The 17,784-nt window shown below is 43.1% G+C and overlaps 1 protein-coding gene across 2 annotated transcripts; it reads right to left on the bottom strand.

The window, feature by feature from the left end:
• Positions 1-2,942: 2,942 nt before the first annotated feature.
• Positions 2,943-17,254, bottom strand: INHBA (inhibin subunit beta A). 2 transcript variants are annotated; one of them, XM_080663900.1, is made up of 3 exons: positions 17,154-17,254; positions 14,094-14,606; positions 2,943-4,476 (listed from the first exon to the last, which is right to left on the bottom strand). In XM_080663900.1, the coding sequence occupies exons 2-3, from the start codon at positions 14,479-14,481 to the stop codon at positions 3,584-3,586; spliced, it is 1,281 nt and encodes a 426-aa protein (XP_080520026.1). In that variant the 5' UTR covers positions 14,482-14,606; positions 17,154-17,254; the 3' UTR covers positions 2,943-3,583. The 2 variants fall into 2 exon arrangements, with proteins under 2 accessions (XP_080520026.1, XP_080520027.1); XM_080663901.1 differs by lacking the exon at positions 17,154-17,254 and having other exon boundaries at positions 14,094-14,718.
• Positions 17,255-17,784: the final 530 nt, after the last annotated feature.

The following is a 17,784-nucleotide window of genomic DNA, read 5'->3' as shown; positions in this document are numbered from 1 at the left end:
GGCATTTTAGTTCTCATTTTTTTTAGAGTCACCTCAAGGTCCAATCCCATGGGGGTGAAATAAAAATTCCCTTGCTCTACATAAGAGGAGAATGCAGGCACTCTCCTTGAAAACAGAGTGTGGAATCAATCTTAAATAAATAAGAAATTGATTGGTCTTCAGGGACAAGAAAATTCCAACTCAGTGTGCTGAAACTTGTCTTACTTTTTAGCAAAAGAACAAAAGTTTCAATACAATGTACAAAATAGTTACCATTCTTCAAAGATATTTGGTGACAAATGCTTTTCAGAGCTTTTAAAGTTGGTGTGGGTAGATTTTTTAAGAGCCTAGAAATTAGCTCTAGAGAAAGAATGGAGAGATGCTAAGATTAGATCGAGGAAAACATACTATGAAAAACCCAATACGGTAGAATTTTAAAAGTTTTTTTTGGTCTCATGCTGCTACATGAAAAGTATGGTGGTTCACAAGGCTGCATATCTTCCAAGATTATTAAAGGTATTAGCAATTTATAATTCTATTTCAAGGCCATATAAATTTAATGAAATAGGTTAAAGTTTACAAGTGTGTGATAACCTAATTAATTAAAATAAATCATCCCATTAAAATATTCTCATATGGAATTTCATTTTGCTCTGCTTATAACTACTGTGGCCACCAATCAAAACTCCCTCTCACCCCCAATATGTTGAGGACTTAAAGGGCTTAAAAAGATGGCATATATATTTGATATGGCATATATGTCAACTGTTTTTGTCACCTCTTGCTTTATCCATGGCCTTGGTCATCTTTGCTATTGCATAGTGAACTAGCATTTGATTCCCCACTCTATTTTTGGTCCAGTACCAAATAAGAGGCAGTTCAAAAGGCCCTCAACGTTCAACTTTTTTAAAAAAATTTGTAAGATATGAACATTGACACCTACTCCCCTCCTTAAAACTTTCCTCACCACACCCACCTTCCCCACCTGACTGATTTCCTGGTGAGTGGTTAAGAGGGAGGAAGTAAGTACCAATTGTGCATGCTCTCCCTCTCGTAATTAGAATCCACTCTCGTGCAGTACATGTTGTTTCCTGCATAAGAAATAGTAAATGTCTACAGTGTAGTAAGTATATCTGCCAAGTAATGACATTAAAGTGATTTGCCTACATACAGCCTAGTGTTACCATACACTGATTTAATACAACAGCTAAACCACCTTTGGTAACATTTGGTTTCTCACTAATATTTTATTTTCCTACAGCTAATTATTTTTTAAACCTATGAACTGACAGAGGGCTGAGGTTTCAATATTATACAAAACATTAATGACTGTAGTTTTCCCCAATTATTAGAATTTTTAAATTTTGGCAAACAAATCAGTAAAAATAAGGCTCTGTATTTTTTTTAAAAGCACATAAATGATTAACTTGGAGATGTTTTAGGCAAACTAAATACTGTTAAATAAATAACAATTTAGCTTTAAGCATGTACTTTGATATTTGCATCTGAATTAATACATATCAACTTATACATCAAAAATTTGGGCTACAAATTAAAATACTAGGGATTTTTACTCCTGCTCTCATTCCTGCCTCCTCTTAACTATTCTCTTCCTTAATTCTACTCTCTTAACACCCTTTACCAAATTATTTATCTTTTAACTAGTGACAACATTACTTAGCCCAAATATTTCTTACAATCAGGCCTTAAGCATTTTAAAAAATTGCACTTAACTCTTTTATTCTGGACTAAAATTTAAATATTTTTTCTGAAAAAGCTTCTGATTTAAGATTGATTCCAATAGATAATAAATATAAGCTGCAAAAAATAAAATCAGCCTAGAGCTTTGATGAACAGGAGTTTCCTGTTTTTCCAGCAGGGAATAACTTGTAGGATGGGAATGGGGGACAAGGAAGAGGAGGGGATTGGATCTCTATACATTGAAAGAGGGCCTTGCTGAATATTCACTGGAATTTCCAGGCTTTTTCCCATCAAATTTTTTGAAATGTGCCCACCTAGTTCAGAGTAAAAGCAAAAACTATAACCTCTCCTTCTTAAAAATACTGTGTTTTGCACACAAACATTCATTTCTTTAAAAACATTTAAAAATGACAGCCTGAAGTGCTTAAAATGTGTATGGACATGATGTAATACATGTATATATACACACAGATATGCATATGCACAAGCAATGTATATATACATATACAAGCATGTAGCATTTCATGAATTTGATTAAACTTGATATCCAACAGTGTACAACTACTGTACATCCAGTATGAAATGTCCTGTTTCATGGATATAAAAGGAGTCAAAAATCAAACTTCTCAGGTCTTTTAGGCCTGAACACAATCTACCCTACTCAACCTTGAATCTCAACCCCTGACTCATTGATGGTGAATGATAACCAACCACAGACAGACTGTTTAAAGGCTCACACAAATGTCTTTGGTGTATGTGTCTATTTTTAAGGTACAAAATAATAATAATAATTATAATAATAAAAATAGCTATTTTGTGTGCTGTAGCAGTTCTTTTATAGCTCACATTAAGTGCAGCTTTTAACCCTCCCACCCCCACCCAAAGAAAATACTTGTTAAATAAGGATTGGACAGGTCAAACACCATTGTAGTGCAAATAGTAAACGATAAAAAAAAAAAAAAAAACACAACATTTACAAAATATAGAAATGTTTGGATCCAACACATGGACAAACATATTCCTTTCAAGTATCTCTCCTTGAAGAAAATAAAAATTAATCAGGTTACTTCCAATACAAAAAAGTCTCTCTTTTTGTTCTCTCTCAGGTAAACAGTTTCAAACCTATTAGGTTGCATAGTTCTAGGATCATAAGCACCTTAACGAAATATAACTTGGTATTCTTTTTTCCTTGATCTTTTACTCTTCTAGTCTTGTTCTCAATTTTTTTGTTGGCTTTTGTTTTGTTTTGTTTTGTTGCAGAAAAAGGAAGTGTGACCACCTGCACACTATTGTTCTTTTACCGGTACATGGATGTATGTTGGTGTGTAGAAATGCCTCTGTGTGTGTGTCTGGGGAGGGTGTCTGAGTGTGCGGGGTCTGTGGCATGTGTGCATGTGTGTGGGGGGGGAGGGTAGCACACTGCTATACACAGAGAGAGGGTCACGCAGACATACCTTACAACCTGGGTAACTGGGTGGGAAAGTGCCTGTAACCGGCCCTTTCAAATTCATGGCTTTCTATAGATGCTATTTGGGTTGTGCTAGCCCACATTATTGCAGACTAGACAAGTTGACTTCCGGGCTCACCCTGAAAGGGAACTGAAAAGGAGAGGACAATGCTCCTGTTCAAAGGACTGGTATCATCACTTTGATATCAGAAGAAATGAAGGATACTCCGTTCTGCCTTTCCTTCTCAATTCCCATCTCTTTCACTGCTGCATCTCTGAGCCCTGGATAGGGAATGTCTCCACATCTTCCTTTATCTGTTTCAGGTTTTGTTTTTAGTTTATTATTTTTAAAATTTCTTATTTTTCTGGTTTTTCTCAGAAACCTTAAACATTTCTTCATTTTGCCACTGTCCTCTCTGGACAACTCTTGTTCCCATTCCCCCTGGGCTGGGCACTCTACGAGCACCCACACTCCTCCACTATCATGTTCTGAATGTCCTTCTTGATGATGTTTTGCCCATCATCATAGTACAACATGGACATGGGTCTCAGCTTGGTGGGCACACAGCACGACTTGAGGTTGGAGAAGGGGCTGTACCCCCGCATGCGGTAGTGGTTGATGACGGTTGAATGAAAGGAAAGCGATGACCCCGACGTGCCTGCTATATGGCTTGGGCACTCACCCTCGCAGTAGTTGGCATGATAGCCAGAGGGAGCGATGATCCAGTCATTCCAGCCAATGTCCTTGAAACTAACAAAGAACTGTTTCTTACAGCAGATGTTGACCTTGCCATCACACTCCAAGCCCCGCCGCCGTCTCCGATGGGGGTGGTCTTCGGATTGCCGGGCCTGCAGCATGAGGAAAGGTCTATGGGACTGCTCCTTCTCCTCGTCTCCTCCCACCGCTCCTTCTCCTCCGGCCTTTTTCTTTCCTTCCCCTTCCTCTTCTTTCTTCTTCTTCTTGCCCAGGAGCACGAGGCTGGCACCAGTCTCATGGCACTGCTCACAGGCAATCCGAATGTCCAGGGAGCTCTTGCCCTGGTCCAGCAACCGCTGGATGCTGCCGGAGACAGGAAAGATGTGCCAGGTGCTCTTTCGAGCATCCACTGCCTTTTCCGATATCAACAGTTCACTCCTCTCCTCCATTAATCCAACGGCCTCAGGCTCATCCCCTGTGTCCAAGCTGCCCTGCGGATGCTTCAGCTGCTGAAAGAGGCGGATAGTGACTTTGGTCCTGTTCCTGTTGGCCTTGGGGACTTTTAGGAAGAGCCAGACTTCTGCACGCTCCACCACTGACAGGTCACTGCCCTCTTTGGAAATCTCAAAGTGCAGGGTCTTCCTGGTAGTGCCTGAGAATGAAACACAGCGAGAGAGAGAGAGAGAGAGAGAGAGAGAGAGAGAGAGAGAGAGAGAGAGGACATTGTTAGTTCCTGTGTTTTCGGCTACTCACTAATTTCAGGCCCCCATGGGGCCTCTGTTACAGACCATCTGGAACAGGGATCAACAAAGTATGGCCCACAGGCAAATTAAGGCCCACAGGTTTTGACACTTTTAAATGATTGAAGAAAAATTGTATTTTGTGACACGTGAAAAATATATGAAATTTAAACGTCAGTGCCAATAAATAAAGTTTTATTGGACCACAGCTATGCTTATTTCTTTATAGGTTTGTCTGCAGCTACTTTTGCACTTTAATATGAAGTTCAGTAGCTACAACAGAGACTGGCCCACAAAGCTAAAATATGTATTCTCTGGCCCTTTACAGGAGAAGCTGCTCAACTCTTGCTCTAGAAAGAGCATGGCCTAGAACTGAGTGTATCTGGGGGCTGAAGGGGTCTGCATCTGTTGATTAATTGCTTAATCTCAGTTTCATCTTCTATCAAGTGGGGATCACATATGACATTTGACCCACTCTCCGATAGGTTTGGGAGGATCCAATGGAATAACACAAATAAAAACACACTGTAAGCTCTAGCAAGCTGTGGATATATTATTCCTACACAAATATGCAAAGAACCCCTTAACCCCAACCCCAGCCCCAGAAGTCTGTGTGGCATCTAGCCTCCTACTCCCTAGTCACAACCTGCTTCACTCCCCATCTCTTCTTTGCTGGGTCACAGCATCTGCTTGCTCTTTAATCTGCCTCTCCAGTGGGGAACCAAGCCCTTCTGCAATCTTTTCTCCATGAAATGGGGAGAATAATCTTTTCCAAGGGTGGGTCTGATCATGCCACTCATTCTTTACAGTCCTTTTCTGAGTTTCTATTTCCCTCAGTTTAAAACAGGAACTGCCCAGGACACTGCACTCTGGCTGAACTGCTTCTGCCCTCGTCCTCAGCTCTCTCTGTGTCCCATCCTCTGCAGTCCAGCCCACTGTGTTTGTTTGAAGTTGTGAGCATCCCATGCATCCTTTTACCCCTAGGCAGTGACACGCCTGCAGTTCTTTCTGCCTAGAATACTCCTCCCAACACACAACCCTCAGTGGATGCTCTTAATGAGAACAGATTGCAGAAGAGACAACACCACTTACTGATCATGCCTTCTCTAACATCTCCTGCCAGTCTAATCTAGGATGCCTGGGTCTGAGGTCCTATCTATTGTGCGCAGTGTTTAGCAGAAAGTAGGCAATTCATTTATTTCTTTTAACGGGTGGCAGCATCCTTAGCATTGAGTATTTTATATTAAGAGATCTACCTGCTACCTCTGAATCCCCCATTTTTGTCTCCTTCCTTTAATGCAGCTTAATAAGCACCAGTTATAACAACTGCTCTAACAGAGGAAAAATCCCTACATAGGTGGAATGATTGGATTCTGCAACCACTCAGTTCTTGCCTAACTCAAACATAAGAAAGTCACCTGTTTTCTTCTCTTTCCACTAGCACCTGTCTATTTATTCATGGGCAACCGGTACTCTAAGGGACAGGTGTTCAGACTAGAATTATTGATTGATGACGTGTTTTTCCTCACTTCCACTTTACCATTGGGTAGTATATGAAACATGCCCTCTTTTCACAACCCCCTCCTGCATGTACCTGCTTATAGCTGTCTGACATACATGCATTCCGTGTACAAATCAGAGAACAGCTTTAAATAAGTTCATCTCAGAACTTACGATTCCCGAGGAGGGTCCTCTGCCTGGATTTCTATAGCTAACGGAAATCCGGCCGTACTTATCACTCTCCACCCTGAGATGTTTACGGCTCCATAAATTCTAGGCACAGTTTCAAGTTCCCTGCAGCAGAAGGCAGCTTTTCTGTGCATTGTGCACTGCAGATTCTGTTCTTAATTTAACACACTCAGCACACGGTGATTATGATAGTGGTAAATTCCCTGAGGTCAGGGCCAAGGAGGGCTGCATATGAAAGGTTCTCAGGCATCTTTGTATAAACTTGCTAGGACCCTGGCCTTGATGGCGTGGTGAGGAGCGCTCTTTTGACCTCAGGTCGCTGGCAGAAGTTGAAATGAATAGAAAGCTGGGTTTATGGTTAGATTACCAGAGCGAGGAGCAGTTAGAGGGGAAAGCTGTCTTTTTTTTAGGAAGCATGATGACTTTTTAAAAAAGTGAATCCAGTATTCCCCTTTGCTAAAAATTGGTGGGTTTTTGTTGTTGTTGTTGTTCAGTTTTGTTTTGTTATTTTAAGAAAGCAAAGAGAAGATTCCAGGAAGGAGAGCATAGTCAGTTAAATTTAAGAGGAAAATCAGCAGCTGACTTTAAGGTGGTGGGTAGGGTTTTCCCAAGACCAGAGGTATAGGCTGCCAAAGCCTCCCACCCTCTAAAGACCAGCCCACGGGAGTGGCAGGCTCCCCACACTGAGGCCACAGGTCCTGCTATTGGAGGATGTTAACAAGCCCCTACTGCTCTCCCTTCTGCTCTAAGCAAGCCAGCTTCTGAAACCCTAAGCTGTGTAGGATGCCACTCCAAAGACAGAGAGATAGTAGCTGCTAAAATAGAGGAGCCAGAGGGCACACGCTTGTGTGTTTTTCTTCTCTCTCTCTCTCTCTCTCTCTCTCTCTCTCTCTCTCTCTCTCTGTGTGTGTGTGTGTGTGTGTGTGTGTGTGTGTGTGTGTGTGTGTGTTTCTAGGAATGAGTTTGAAACTGAAGCATCTGACCTGTTCCCAGGATGAGAGCACTGGGTTTCAGATAACTCATTCCCACAGGTTCTGCTCTGCTCTGACCCATGCTTGCCTGGAGGGGCTGAGGGTGGAGGTAGATGGCCCTCAGGTAAGAGAGGGGACAGGTGGCAATTTGAACCAACACATTGGACTTTCCATGAATAAAATGCAGAAATTTTTAAGGATGCTGGGGGGTGGGGGTTAGAGGGAGAGGGGTAGAGGGAGGGCTCCTTGGAGGTGAACCAGTGACAGTGTATGCAAATAGATTTATAGAGCCCCATGCTGCTTACTTCCAGCAGCAGCCCACAGGACAGCTTCTCATTTCACAAGATCAGGTTTCTAATGCATGAGATAGCCCCACCCCTTCTTCACAGGCTGCTGTACTTAGAAGCAAATGATTTTGTGTTCCTGAGAGAGGATTGTACAAAGAGAGTACTCATTAGAGGGGACTCGATCTGTCAGGTGCTGTTATATTAGGATCAGAGAGTCATCAGAAAATGACTTTCATCCTGGTCCTGGCGGATAAGTAACTGCATGGCATCCCCTGGTACTGCGGAGAACAGCAGCGCTGATTTATGCACTGGTTTCATTAACTGAGCTGTAGACCGTTCCCTGTATTCCCATCCATTGCCTGCATGCTGTATCTCTCCCCCATATTTCTGACATTTGGATTTTCCCCTCACTAATTGACATGCCTGTCGCCTCCTTCTCCTGGTGTCCATTTCTGGAACTGCTATTTGTATATTGCATGATATTTTGTCAGGAATAAAATAAAACTGAGATCCCATTTCGTGAAAATGCTGTTGCCATAATGCTCAGGAGAACAGGGGGAAGAGAGAGAATCAAGTCTTCTTAAAATCTACCTTATATGCAGGTACATTTTAAAAGTTCTATTGTGTTCTGACTTATTAAACAGTGCATTTTTTTCTTTTACATTTAGCTTTCATTGCAGAAGGGGGTGGGGAGAATGAGACAGCTAGAAGCTGAGATGAAAATAACATTTGTCAAGATTGTAGGTTTCAGAAAGGAATTACAGCCTTCCTATTTCTTAGGTATGAAAAATATAACTAGCTTCTTGATTCTATTCCCTTTATGTGTATGTTACCTGGGAGAGATTGCTATACTGCAGCGATGCTTTCAGAATGGTTCACTCTTCAAATCTGTGTGCGTAACAATTTGAAAAATAGAAGGAGGTTACCTAAGGCTTAGGTGTTTAGGATCAATTACTAATCAGTTTCAGGATTGACTTAAATATCTCCTGCTGTAAGATCCTGAAATGGAAGCCTTCCCATGATGCTTTGTGAGCAGGTACAGCATTTTAGTTTCTACAGGTGCACACTGGGTTCCTCCACTATCACCTATTTAATAAGATACCGCTAGTGGCTTTGCTAACCTTTCATTACCTACTCTGATAATATTCTTTTCAGCCTCTGTGCTATTTTTTTCCTCCCTGACGCTTGTGAGCAAGGCTTATATCACAGCCTGCTCTGCCTGAGTAATTCACTAAGAGAGTCCCACACAAATCCATGTGGGTGATAATATTTCATCACTTAAACCTCAATGGACATATACCAAAGGGAGATCTTTAAAAAATGCCTAAAAATGGGTAGGAGAGCTAAATTTTGCATCTTACAGGGAACACCTTTGAAATGTTGCCGGTGGGAGGGATTAGAAAAAGGGAAGACTGTGGGAGCTGGAAGTAAGGACACCTGAAAACAGACTGTCCTCTGCTTTCAGGATTTTTCAAATGTTTGTAGTATCCCCATCACAAAAGGGTTCACTGCCCAGCCCCTCGTTATTCCCTTCCCCCACACCGGGATGACGCTCATCCCCCAAATCCAGTAACTCAAATCTGTGGGTGGAGGGCATAAGAACATTTCCAATGAATTAAGCAATACACTCAGTGTTTCCTTTTTGTTTTGTTTTCCTCACCAGGGTCCTGTATAAAGTATGATGCCCTTCTATCTGTGGGCATTATGTCCAGTGTTAATGTGGAAAGCCTTGTTGTTTATAGAGGATTTAAACTCATCTTGTGGGCAAGAGCCTCACTGTAAAATATGACTGTTAATTTAATGTTCCATTCTTCACCAGGGTTTCACTGTGCCTAGGTATGGTATAGTCACTGGTGGGGGCAGACAGAGCCACCAGTGACCGCCTGTGTGTTTTCTGAAGCACTAACTTTGCATTGGGACTGCCTCCAGGGGTTTCTGCATAAGCAGCCAGTGAGGACAGAGCGCTTATGCCTCCTTTCACCTGCCGTCAAGAGTCCTGTCCATAGCAAAACTGCACGTTTGGTCATAAATGGTCTTGATTGATTTTTCAGCCTTAATATATTTGCTAAGGACATGCTATGGAATTGTCAATGATCACCCACATTCCTGCACTTTAATTTAAATAGGGATGAAAAATAAACCAGTTAAATATTTAGAGAGAAAGGGGTTTGGGGTTCCTAAAAGAAGGAGAAGAATTTGTTAAGGTTCAACTCGCAGACTTTCGGAAACTCCTTCCAAAGATGCTGGGAACTTTTACTCTTGATTTGAGATCTAGGACCCAGTTCGGGATAAAGAATTCTAAACTACAACTCATAGAGCAAATCAAGTATATTTTAGCAAAAAGGGCCAAGACAAATAGGTGTGTTCGTGAGAAGTGCCTGGGAAGGTATTACTCCCAGTTCTCGGAATGTTAAAATTGAGTTTCTACCCTGACATCCTCCCCCTCTCTAATACACCTCCTTCACAGGCCCAACCTCTGTTCTCTCTCGCCTCTTTCCTCCACCATTCTCTCCACACTCTCAGTTTGCAAACAAACACATCCTCTGAAACTGCACACTATGTTCCCACAAGGTGTTAAATAAATAGGCTTTATCCCCCTTGTTCACATCCACTTGTCATTTGTCGTGTGTGAAAAGCATTGATAAGACAGGCAAATGAGGCAACAAAATCAGGGGACAAGGAAGATGTTTTTTGCAAGAGCCCAGGCAGCCGTATTATGGGGAGATATGTGAGCAAATCAGTATGGCTGATGATTCATGGTCACATTTCTCCACGCACTGTTTTGTTTGCTTCTGAAATTTATCATCCCACTGTCTTCCATAGAGCTTGGGAAAGTTCACATGCACCACTAGAATTCCCATTCCTTTTCCTTCTGTCTCATTTAATGTATTACAGGTAGCCATGTTCCTCCCTTCTTATAAAATCCTAACATTTCCTGGATGAGAGGAAGAAAGCAGTAACTGATAATCACTAAGATTAGCGTGCTACAGACTGGGCCTTCCAGGAGGTGAAATTGTGTTTCCCTAAAAGATTAACTGGTAAGAAGCAAAAGTCTTTGGAATGCGCCCTCTTGTGGCCCATTATTTCCCATTATTCAGAGAAGAAAGTGTAAAAACACTCTTCAGTGAGGGGTTTTCGAAGAAAAGTTCAGAAGACTGGAATAGGATGGTGGAAGTCAACTCTACCTTAAGATAGCTTTCTTGGGGTGGGGGAAATAGTCACCCCAGCAAGCCTTGTTTGACCCCTGTTTGGGAAGTGTACATTTCAAACTCATCTTCTGTAACTAGACTCTCCAAAGGGGAAGAATTAGTGTTGCTTTCAACCATACCTGACTATGTAAGCATTTTCTAGTTTTTAATGTTTCATTTGTCTTTCTTTGATAAATGCTATCAATTGCCAACTTAATTACCAGAACCAGCCTATCAATTTGGCAGCATATGGAGACTCAGCGATATATTGTCATTATACATTGACTGACAAGCTTTTGTCACAAATCAAAATATGATACTAAGATATAGCAGTCAAGAAGGCCACTGACTTTAGTTTCAATGACAATCGTAGTGAGTGTTGGCTTGATATCTTCCTTTCCTTTAAGGTTTTAACGTAAACACCGAGGGTTCTGTGCCGGCCATGCAAAGAATGGCTGAGCAATCTTGGGTGACATAAATAAAAATAACATCATTTTTGTTGGTTGGAATACATTTCAGAGAGCTTGAGAGTGATTCCCAGCCACTTACTCAATAACAACTCACATCAGTTTTACAGAAATGGGGCACTTTCTCCCTAAGCACAGTGGGACAGAATCAGTTCAAAGAGTTCTAAGCACTTGAACTTTTGCAGTTCTTCCACTGCTGTGGCCATGTCTTGGCTTTATTCAACCATCAAAGAGACTAGAAGCAAAAACTAACTATGAGGAATCTGGTAGTTGAAAGGTGCATCTATGGTATGCATCTGAGGCATGTGTGCAGGTGACACTTATTGACTGGAGTCTATGCTATACAAAATAGTTTATAAGGGAAAGAAAAATAAATGTCCCTTGCTATTCTCCAAAAACCTGGACATTTGACATACTTTGGATTTTATTAAAGTTGAATTATTCCAAAAGCAATAAAACGTTTTCAGATATTCACTACAATCATTCAGATGGTAAATCTCTTTCCCAGGAAAACAGCAGCAAAATACTCACATGGTGCTCTCTTTGGAGAATAGATGTTCATATAGCAATCATCAAATCTGTGAAATCAGACTAATACAACTTGAAGTTGGTGTGTGAAACTTCTCATATGGGAAAAATAAGCAAGTGCAATAAACCTTGTCTAGAATCCAGTAGCTCACCCAAAATTGAGTTGTAAACTCAACCAGGAGTAGTTTTCCATTACTAAACTTAAACTTTAGTCAACTTGTGAGCCAAATGAATCACCTTTTTTAAAAAATAGCTCAATTTCTTTCTAACTAAACACCTAATAGAAAAGTTTTAAGCCCTGGCCAGTGTGGCTCAGTTGGTTGAGCATCAATCACCCCATGCACCAAAAGGTCACTGATTCGATTCCATGTCAGGGCACATACCCAGGTTGTGGGGTGCATAAGGGAGGCAATGGATCAATGTTTTTCTCTCACATCAATGTTTCTCTCTCTCTCCCTCTCTGTTCCTCTCTCTCAATTTACAAAACACTTAAAAAAAAGAAAAGTTTTAAAAAATGACAAGATTTCATATAACTTAGAAAAAGAGTGGCACTGAGATGAAGTCAATAAAAATATATATATATAAGGTCAATTTCTCTCACTGCACAATTTCCCAATGCCAAGAGAGCGGTTTGCTATACAAGTCAGCTAAGTGAGAAAGCAGGACATCTTGCTAGCACCAGGTGTATATTAAAAGTGGTCAAGGGCATAGGTATAGTTAGCCATACGATGTGGTAAAGGCAATTGAGGAGGAGCTGCAATTAAGGCTATCATGTGTGGCAACTGGCATATAAAAACACACAGGGTCCCTCTGAGTCAGGACAGGGAGCAGACCTCTGGACTGCTGGAATCCATTCCCTGCGCAGGACCCAAAGCCATCAAACACTTTCTTTCCTACCTTGCTTGCCACAGGAAAGGTTGAGGAAAATTGGGTGGCAACTTGAAAACTCCAACCTGACTGACTTTCCTCAGAAAGCCTCAAAAAATAAAGTCCTAATCACCATGTCCTTGGGGGCTCTATCCAGAAAGAGTTTTAGGGAAAGAAAGTAAGACCTTTAAAAGAATTTTGCTCTGATGAGAGAGCTAAACTACCCTGCTGGGAAGCTTGCAGGACACCAGGGCTTCTCCAACGGGGGAAGCCAGGAAGCCAACAGGCTGTCTGCTCCCCCAAAAGGATGCCCAGGTCTTGGAAGGTTTTCTTGAAAACAGAACATCTGAGTCAACAGGTTTTCAGGATTGGAAATTCTGAGTGTTGCCTTTAATGTTTACACTGCTGCGGCAAACTTTCCAACAGAAATGCTGGGAGCCCCTGCACATACTTTACTGGCCATATGCGCTACCAAACAAAACAATGGCATTCCTTTCAAATAGGTTTGCCAAGAGATATGATTCCTTAGCCTGGCCTTACCATGAAGGTAACATGGCATGAACATATCCATGTGCCCCGGCATGCATGGGCTGGTAGGCATGCAAAAGGATCTGTGTCACAGAACTAAAAGTGACCTGGCTCCGGATCTCCGCCTCCACTTTTGACAGGTATTTTCTATTCAGCTACAGGTTAGTGTGGTCCTGAGCCAAAGATTAGAATCTATTATTAAAGTTCTTCCTCTTCAGGACTGAGTGAGAGTTCAGTGTAGTATCTGAGAGCACTCTGTCAAGGTTGCATTCCTTGGCAGAGAGCGCTTAGTAACTTTACAGAGAACAAAACTCTTTTTTTTCCTTTCTTTCTCAGCTCAGAAAGCAAAAGTCAGTGTTTTAAAAGTGACTGCCGGGTCAGTGGCAACTGTCCCCTGAAGTTGCTCTTGGCTGCCTAGAATGAGACGCCTGTACTCTTATAGACAGACTTTCTGAAGGTAAAAATGAATGTCACTCATAGGTTTGCCCTGCTTCTCTGAGGTGGCCCCTGACTGGACTTTTAAAGGGAAGATTTGTTTTAAGACAGTGACTTCATCTGTGCCGGACCACCCCAATCCTACACTCCCCACCCCGCCCCTGCCCCCACACAAACTTTGGATGGGGTCCCCCGAAGCCTCCTGAGTTCCTCCAGCACCCTGACGTGCCCCAGCTTCCTTCCATCAGGCTGCTCAGACCTGGTTTCCCAGACCAGGCAAGGGAGCCTCTCCCAGACCAGCTTCAAGCCTCAGATTGGCCCCGGAGCTTCCTCCGGGTGACCCGATGAAGACAGCAAGTGTAAGCTCGCCATCAGGAGCCAGGCTCCAGAATTCCATTTCTCTGAAGTCCTCTCCCCCTCACGCGCCCCCGTCCGCCTGCCTGCCACCTCCACCTAATAACGAATGACCCTCCCAGGCAGTGTACAGCTGGAGGGAAAAGAAGTTGCTCCTAGGACTGTGAGGGAAATACACCCCCACCCCCACCCCCGGCCCCCGTGCCAGCACCCACCTGATTCCGCGAACGTGATGATCTCTGAGGTCTGCTCCATCAGTTCATTCATTTCTGCCCTCCTTCCGATGTCATCCTCTATCTCCACGTACCCGTTCTCCCCCACTTTGCCCACATGGAGCTTTTTGATCGCGTTCAGAAGCGCCGCCTTGGGCACCGGCTGGGTGACCTCGGGTCTCTTCTTCAAGTGCAGCATGTTTAAAATGTGCTTTTTGACGGCCTCCACCATCTCCGGCTGAGCGCTGGGTACATCCTTGGGCAGGGTGGTCAGTGCACAGGACGGACAGGCAGGGTCCGCACTGTGCCCCTCGGATCCCGGGGTAGGGGAACTCCTCACTATAATCCAGCAACTCGCCAACAGAAATCCTCGCAGCCAAAGCAAGGGCATCCTGGCAGCAAAAGTTGTTGTGGTTGCCTTTTTAAAGGCCCTGCTTTTCCTCCCCCCTCACGCACAGGTTTTTTGTTTGGTTTGGTTTGGTTTGGTTTTTTTCCTTCTCCTCTTCAGCAAATTCTCTGGAACGAGAACAAAAAGTTTTCTGTGAAGTTTTCTTTGCAGGTTCCCTCTCTGAATGCAGTCAGTGCTGTAGGTTTGTGGCTGTCAGGGAGGAGAGTTCTGACTGTCTCCGAGTAAGAGAAGGAGGGAGGGAGGGAGGGAGAGAGGGAGGGAGAGAGAAAAAAAGGGAGGGAGGGAGAGAGGGAGGGAGGGAGAGACAGGGTGGGGGGGAGACAGAGACAGAGAGGATGGGGGGGAGGGAGAGACAGGGAGAGCGGAGAGAAGGGGACAGAAGAGAGAGGGAGAGAAGAGGGGAGAGGGAGAGAGAGGGAGGGAGGGCAGGAGGGAGAGAGAGAAGGAGAGAGGGAGAGAGGGAGAGAGAGAACGATTGGCCCTAAGTGAGTGAGTGAATGGGAGAGGGAGGGAGTTTGTGAGTAGAGGCTGTGATTAGGAAGGGGAGGGAAAGCCCGTTTTCTGACAGGCTGCTTCCCTGCTGCTCACTGCTCCCTCACACACACCTCTCTTCAAATATCTCCATTCTCGGGAGTTCCACTTTCCCTTCTGAAAGACATTCTCCTAATTGGGTTCTACTGTTGTTTTTTTCTCTGCCCAGTCCCCTTGCTTCACCTTCTTCCTCTTTTGGAGAGGAAAAAATACCCCAAGTAAAGGCACTGTCTCAATCAGCAGGGATGACTTCATTGAACAGGCTGCCCCCACCGCCCTGCACTCTCCTAGCCACAGCCTTGGACGACTCCCGGCTCACTGGCCTCCAGAGTGGGCTCAGGGTGCCGGAGGTCAGGGGGCAGGCGGGGAAGGTCGGGAAGAGGGGTAGGGGACTACAGGGCACAGGGCCAGTCAGGAGTTCCAGCCTGAGGGAATCCCAGAGATCTTCCCGGTTCCCCATTCATTCATAGTTAAACGTTCAGGATCGTCAACACTGGCAAGCGATCTGACAGGAGCGAGCGCAGCAGAACTTTTGTTTGGGGTCATATAATACACTCTACTTTTCCCAACTGCAAAATGCGGCTGGGCACTTTGCAGATCCACGGGCAGGCAGGCAGGCAGGCAGGCAGCATTTTATGTGCTCCTGTCATCTGAGGCACTTTCCCCTCTCCTCAGCAGCCACCCCCTCCTGCCCTGCACACACACACACACACACACACACACACACACACACTGCAGCCCACCACCACTTGCCCTGACTTCATAGAGAAAATGCACGATTCACTTGGCCTTTCCCACATTATGTCACACAAATAGTACGCTCTTACAACTTGAATTACTGGTCCTATGGGGGGAAAAAAATCTCTAAAATACATTGGCAAGTTATTTTTTTCTGTCATGTGGGGTTTTTTGCAGCCCCCACCCCCACCCCACCCCATCCTGGACCAGTGTGTGCGTGGACTGGCCCCCGCGGCTTCTTTTTCTCTCAAAGGAGCAGCACAGATGAAATCATCATGGATTTCAGCGTTCACAGTCAAAGAAAAATGTGAATTTTTAAACAATGCCTCTCTGAGGTTGTTGTTGTTTTTTTTATTCTCCTCCCTGCCCCCGCCCAGCCCCTTTTTTCATTTTCTGTCTTAATGCTTTTATCTTGCAGAAGTATCTTTAAGAGGTCCATCTGTTAAAGCTTTCCTTCCCTCTGGGTTTCTTTCCCACACATAAGCCCTCTCAGTTTCTGTAGATACAGTCAGCTTATATCTGACACCTAGCGTGTTCAGAGCAGTATAGTCAAGCATGACAATTTGGGAAAGGGGAGGAGAAAGTTAATAAATGCCATTACTATATGCTTAAGATCGGAGGGCAGGGGAGGAGGGTGAGAAAGTTGTGGCACTAAGTTAAAATGACAGTTTGCACAAGTAACAACGTTTTCCTGAATTGCATACACTGTCCCCCTTTCCAAAAACAATTACTTGCAAGACTTTCTGTGTTACAAGCCCTTTATCACCTTTGGAGTTTCACCTCCAGGAACATCAGTTACTCTGCTAATATTGTTAAGACTGTCAACATTCCCTCAACAGCCTAATTTTTTAGTGAGGGGTGGTGAAAAAATGGGGAAGGGGACATTTGCATTATAATTGTTTAATAAAATAGCTTTGCAATATAATACATAATATAATCTAGCTATTTGGCATTACAGATACAGTATCCAAAGCATTTTGTAGTCCAATTAAGTTTTACAAGAGAGTCTGACATAGAACTAAAAGTTGAATGACTCCAAACAACACAAGAATCCTAATAGTAGCATTTAGATAGTGCAATTTATCAGCATCAGGATTCTCTCTGCGGGGATGTGTGTGTTCCCTACATTTGCTGCTTGTGAATGTAACTCTTAACAAATAGCTTTCTCTTTGGCGTGTGTATTCCTATGCATGTGCTAAATAGGTTGTATAAACACATAATCTATTTGCATGCTGTCCTATTAAAAGCTGTGTCAACCTGCCTGAATAATATAAGAAGGCACAAACCATAATGTGCATGAAGTGCCAGTCAGTTGTAAAATTCCTTCTAACCATCCTGACTATGACTGTGTAAGCAGCTCACAAGTAAGAGTTAAAAAGCATTACCTTTCCGGTGCTCTCTCTTTCACCAGCAGCCTCTTGTATCATGTGGTTAGAGCTGTCTGAGTTCCTCTTCATGGTATTGGCTCTGTGAACTTTTATACTGTACTACTTACTTGTACACTCACACATTGGTACCACTCAAACAGGAGGGCTGGGGCTTTGTTTGGGATTGGTTAGAATCAGCATGACATCAGCAGATGACTAGTTTTCCAGTGTGAGGCATATTTCATAATCATTATCTAATGGAAAGTCTTTCTTAGCTGCTTTTGGGTGATCCCTGAGGCAGGAAACCTCTGGCTGACTAGACTACCTTAAAGAAAACTACTGGAATCAAACAGTTATATCTCACTGAGTATCAACTTCCAACTTTTCTTTTACTATTTGCACACACACACACACACACACACACACACACACTTCTCATTATATTCAGGTTCAGTTTTATGTCTTCACATAAAACATCTATTACTTCATGAAGTTACCTCTATTTACAAAGTATTTTATTGTTTCTTACAGGCAAGAAAATTCACAGTGCCCTTTATAGGGATTCTAATTTTACTTTTTTAAATAAGATATTCCATTGGAAAAAAAAAAAAGAAAATATGTATACTTATATGATGATGGTCTCCCCTGA

The sequence above is a fragment of the Plecotus auritus genome (genome assembly GCF_963455305.1).
Source record: "Plecotus auritus genome assembly, chromosome: 4".
Lineage (NCBI taxonomy): Eukaryota > Metazoa > Chordata > Mammalia > Chiroptera > Vespertilionidae > Plecotus > Plecotus auritus.
Note: the sequence above shows the minus strand (reverse complement) of the source record. Positions and strands in the feature narration are given on the sequence as shown.

Excerpts from the sequence above, each read along its gene's own strand:
- INHBA (XM_080663900.1), bottom strand. The coding sequence starts at position 14,481 with ATGCCCTTGCTTTGGCTGCGAGGATTTCTGTTGGCGAGTTGCTGGATT. Across the intron at positions 4,477-14,093 it reads CATCACGTTCGCGGAATCAG|GCACTACCAGGAAGACCCTG; the intron begins GTGGGTGCTGGC and ends TTTCATTCTCAG.